Genomic DNA, 5000 nt, shown 5'->3' with positions numbered 1-5000 from the left:
AACTAGCTTCATGAGTGTCACATGAACTGATTTCTATTTTCTTTAAGAAAATTGGAAATGTCATTGGGTGCACTGTGTGCCATGGTCTGTTGCGTGATCCGAAGCAAAAAAGGGAAATAACTTTCAGAGCATGAATAATGACATGTTTAAATCTCTTCATAATGTAGCATATCTACATATAAACATCATACAATTTTAGTCCAGCACCACACACTGTCAGCTTGTATAGGCAGTAATAACATCAGAAACAGAGTTCTATTCACTTGGGATTTTATAAAATAATGACGATGTGTGGCTCATCCCTTCAGGGTAAAATTAACCGTGGAGGATTAGAATCAACATGTCCCATTGAAAAACTAGGCCTACTTCATAACGTGTGACGTGACCACATCATAATTTCCGGGCATGTACAGTGTGTGTGTGTCTGTGTGTGTGTGTCCAATAATCAAATTGGAAATCTGTTATGAGTCCAAGCCAACTTACTGTAAGTAGCTGATGCTGACCATTTCACACTGAACTACACAATCACAATGCAGTCTGTGATATGAAATGAAAAGGCTTTTTTCTCTTTATACCAAAACAAAAGTCCTAAACGACCTGGGAATGGAATGAGAAACTATCACTTATGAGCCCACTTTCACTGCCCATTGAGGATCCAGTATGGCAACACATTCATTGGCTGGACTTCAAATAGATCAGAACTCAAAGGATCACATCCACATTTCACAGCTGACTGAGAGATGATTCAATTTGATTGTACTGCATATGTGATTCTGTTCTATTCTATTCTATTCTTAGACTGAACTAAAAAGTGTGTGGACCTTAAAAGTTGTACATTGAGGACTCACCATCACTCATCCCGAGAGCCCTTCTTGACCTCACTGGCTTTACACGATATGAAGACCCTTCTAGCTTTGCTCCCCTCCTCATCACCTTATGATGTACCCTTCCTCATCCCTCTCCTCATCACCCCTTCTCATCATTCCTTCATTTATACCTCTCTATTGGCTTTACATGGCACCTTTCCTCATCCTTCTCCTCATCACCCCTTCACCCCCACTCTATTGCTTTTACTCTGGGACCTTTCCGCATTTCTCACCACCCATCCCCCAACGCTAGCTGTGTGATTCGGCTGCCAAATGGTCATCAATCAAGTCCAAAAATTGGGCGAATGGGGAGAAAGTGATGAATGGCCCAGGAGGGGGGTTGCCAAAATATAAAAATCACACTCAATCTTAGCAGCAATGAGTCTGCAGTCTACTTCAGTTCAAAGGAATAACGTCCTACTTCATGAACACTCTATATATCCAGCCCTCCTTTGTGTAAAGGCACTGGGGTCCACACAATTTAAAAAATTTTTCTCTGCAGAGGTTACTATTGAGAAAGAAAAGTTTGTGTTTGAGGGGAGGGAAAGGTAATGTGTCTTCTTTCTTCTCCAAAAGATAGCTAACAGCAAAGAATCAAACTCTATTATGGCTTGATTCTCTCTAGAGGAAATGGTTTTATAGGGATTCCACACTTCATGAGCTGTCTCAGATCATTTCAGTTATTTGCATCTGACCTACATAGTCATACAATGTTTGACTATTGAAATGCACCAACATTGAAGATGCTGAATGCCTGTGTTTGCTCTTGACGTGTGCTATGTTTACTATTACTGGTTATTTGAGAAGAGCCAGACTACTGGCACTCTCCATCTCTGAAACACACAGGATTCGTGACAACTCCACCATGACCACAATCCATAATACCTCTGAGTCTCTTCAGTTTCTTATGTATTGCTTTTCTCTATTGCTATTAAGCTCTAAGTTTCTCTATCCATATGTTCACTTACGGCAATTCAAGACTTCCACATTTCTAGTGGGCTTGTTTCAGGCTCAGTCATTTCATACTGTTGTTTAAGTTTGGTTTTCAATTCCAAGTTGAAGTTTATTCAATGTACAGCCTCTGAACAGAGTAGAACGTAATCTGCACACCTTTGTCTGCTGAAAAAAGCTTTACAGGATCTGTGAGCTTTCAGTCGGTCAGTAGACCTTTCTCAGACTGTGTGAACCATACTGAACAACACTGAAAACCCAGAGCTTGTAAATAGACACAGACTTAGAGATCTGGTGTAATACCCACATTAAAGCAGAAGCAGATGTGAAGTGATATTAAAGGACAACAACATGACTCAGGGAGTGCTGAGTACACACATTCCATTAGCATATTTCCATTGAGTGCACCTGCCCTGTGTGTTGTGTTGTGTTGTGTTGTGTTGTGTTGTGTTGTGTTGTGTTGTGTTGTGTTGTGTTGTGTTGTGTTGTGTTGTGTTGTGTTGTGTTGTGTTGTGTTGTGTTGTGTTGTGTTGTGTTGTGTTGTGTTGTGTTGTGTTGTGTTGTGTTGTGCTGCTCCTTCTGCTGCTTCAATCAGAGGGGTTTTACTCAGGACAGCAGCGTCAGGCTTCCTGCTGTACAGATCAGGAGGTTAAGGGCTTAATGGAGCCTCGTTTTTGGATTAATTATTTATGGATGTCATTCTTTGTGCCAATGCTCATCGACTAGGTCAAATGCACAGTGTAAACAGAGCAACTGATCTTGTTTTGTTTTAGCCTATTCTCATGGCTGATAATTAATATTGGGACTGAGCATAATGTGTTGTTAGATGGCTTGACAAAACCTAAAAAAAAATTATTCCGGCTACTTTACTACTGTTATGGGCAGTCATGGGTGAGCGGTTAGGGCGTCAGACTTGCATCCCAAAGGTTGTCGGTTCGACTCCCGACCCGCCAGGTTGGTGGGGGGAGTAATCAACCAGTGCTCTCCCCCATCCTCCTCCATGACTGAGGTACCCTGAGCATGGTACCGTCCCACCGCACTGCTCCCCATGGGGCGCCACTGAGGGCTGCCCCCTTGCACGGGTGAGGCATAAATGGAATTTCATTGTGTGCAGTGTGCAGTGTTCACTTGTGTGCTGTGGAGTGCTGTGTCACAATGACAATGGGAGTTGGAGTTTCCCAATGGCCTTTTTTAAAGTTATTATGGTCACCATATAGAGCAGCATTGATATGCAACAGTGATTGCTTTTATTTGAATGGCCACCGGTTCAACAAAGTTAATATTCACCCCATCAGCCAATGAGAGAAGATAATTCCGCTGTTAGGGAACAATAAGTCTACTGTACCTCTCTTTACAGGCAACCCTTTCACCCCTAGAAACTTTAGAGTAACGCCCCAGTGTGTAACTCACTATCCTTACATGACTGCGTATAAAGGCATCAACTCTCCCCATAGCATTTTTAGTAGCTAAGTATGGTCTATGAAGCTTCTCTCACTGCATAAAGGCGCTCCCTTTACCGATGCATAGTTTCTATTATATAAGAGTAAGGCCTCAGTGTGTAACTCACCATCTTCTCTGGACTTCTGTATGAAGGCGTCGACTCCGCTCTCCCCGTAGCTGCCTTCTGAGGCCACCGTAGACACGTAGTTCCAGCGCATGAACTTGACGATGTCCACCATGGCCTGCGCCTGGTAGGTGTCCGGCGGCACCACGCGAGAGAAGTAGTCGTAGCGAGTGTTATCACTCAGCTCAGGAGCTGTGGACGCATAGCTCACCTGGGGGATCTGCGGAGAGAGAGAGAGAGAGAGAGAGAGAGAGAGAGAGAGAGAGAGAGAGAGAGAGAGAGAAGAACAGACCTTTCATATTAAATAACATTTTGCCGATGAGAGAGAGAAGAGGTGACAGAAAAGGAAGAGAAAGAGGAAATGTACAGGTGATAGGAGAGAGGAGAAGTGAGATGGACAGTGTGTTGGTGATGTAAGACAATAAGTTAGATTTCAAGTTCTTGTGGTAAGACAGACAGACAGACAGACAGACAGACAGACAGACAGACAGACAGACAGACAGACAGACAGACAGACAGACAGACAGACAGACAGACAGACAGACAGACAGACATTTTTGTTATACTGGAAATGGGTGGGAGACGTGACGCCTTGTTTTTTGTAACATTGGTTAAAAACAAATGTCAATGAAAGAAGATGTGGTACATTATGTTTCACATTAGTCTTAAATGAGAAGAAACATTTTTGTTAAGATTTATGTAAAGGTTTATATGTCAAATATCCTGCGATGTGACTGTAACATTAATGAAACCTGGAATATAATATATATATAAATTACCCAACAACATTTTGAATAATGTATGAGGCATTTTATTAACTTTATATTAAGATATGTGAATGTCCAAAAAAACTCAAGACAGTAATATTAACTACAAGTTCAATTTCGTAACACAAATTGCGTCCTGTGGGGTGACATGTATGTCAATGTTTGTGAATGGGCAGCTGCAAGGCCAACTACAAGGGTCTTAAAGACTGGCTCCTAACCAGTCAGTACCTCAGTTATTGATGAGTGCTGTGGAAGTTTATGGTGACTATTAACCTCTTAATATGTCTTCATATTGCAATGTTTCTGTCACGCAATGCTTAGGTTCATTTTATGGTGTCCTGTGGTGTGACTGCTCTTATACAAGGAAAACAAGTTTTTTTTTCTATAAATGAGAACACATTAAGATTAAACACAATATCATTATAGGCATTAGCATGAGCTCAGATGTCAGTCATGTATACAACAGGATTAAAATGGCTATAATGCAGTGAATTTCCTGTGGCGTGACTTCATTTTCCTGTGGTGTGTGACATGCCTACAGTATGCAATGTGTTGATGCAGGACACATTTTCCCAAAAATGGCAAAAATAAGGCGAAATTCCACGGACCACTAAGTGCTTTATTTTTTTCTATTTTTTTCTATTTTTTCCATGATTTTTTTCAGGAATTGGAAAAACCTTTTTTCTTTTTTTTGCGTTACGCCCTTAAACGCCAACCACCCAAATATAAAGAGCTCTTGTTTCCTGAAGGGGAGAATCTAAAATTCAGCTCCATTCCCCCCTTTCTGCAGCAAATGTGCACTCTTCTGAGTGAAATGAGGGATGAATTATTGAAATACTTGAAACTGCAGTT

The 5000-nt window shown here is 41.4% G+C and overlaps 1 protein-coding gene across 1 annotated transcript in view; it reads right to left on the bottom strand.

Moving 5' to 3' along the window:
- The window catches only part of LOC134457386 (metabotropic glutamate receptor 4-like), a 227956-nt gene that overhangs the window by 120262 nt on the left and 102694 nt on the right, over positions 1-5000 (bottom strand). The window contains exon 4 of the mRNA XM_063209386.1: positions 3385-3573. Within this exon, the coding sequence (XP_063065456.1) occupies positions 3385-3573 (189 nt within the window). The remainder of the gene's footprint in view (positions 1-3384; positions 3574-5000) is intronic.

This window comes from Engraulis encrasicolus, chromosome 10, assembly GCF_034702125.1.
Source record: "Engraulis encrasicolus isolate BLACKSEA-1 chromosome 10, IST_EnEncr_1.0, whole genome shotgun sequence".
NCBI classification, from domain to species: Eukaryota; Metazoa; Chordata; class Actinopteri; order Clupeiformes; family Engraulidae; genus Engraulis; species Engraulis encrasicolus.
This window is presented reverse-complemented; position numbering and strand designations above follow the sequence as displayed.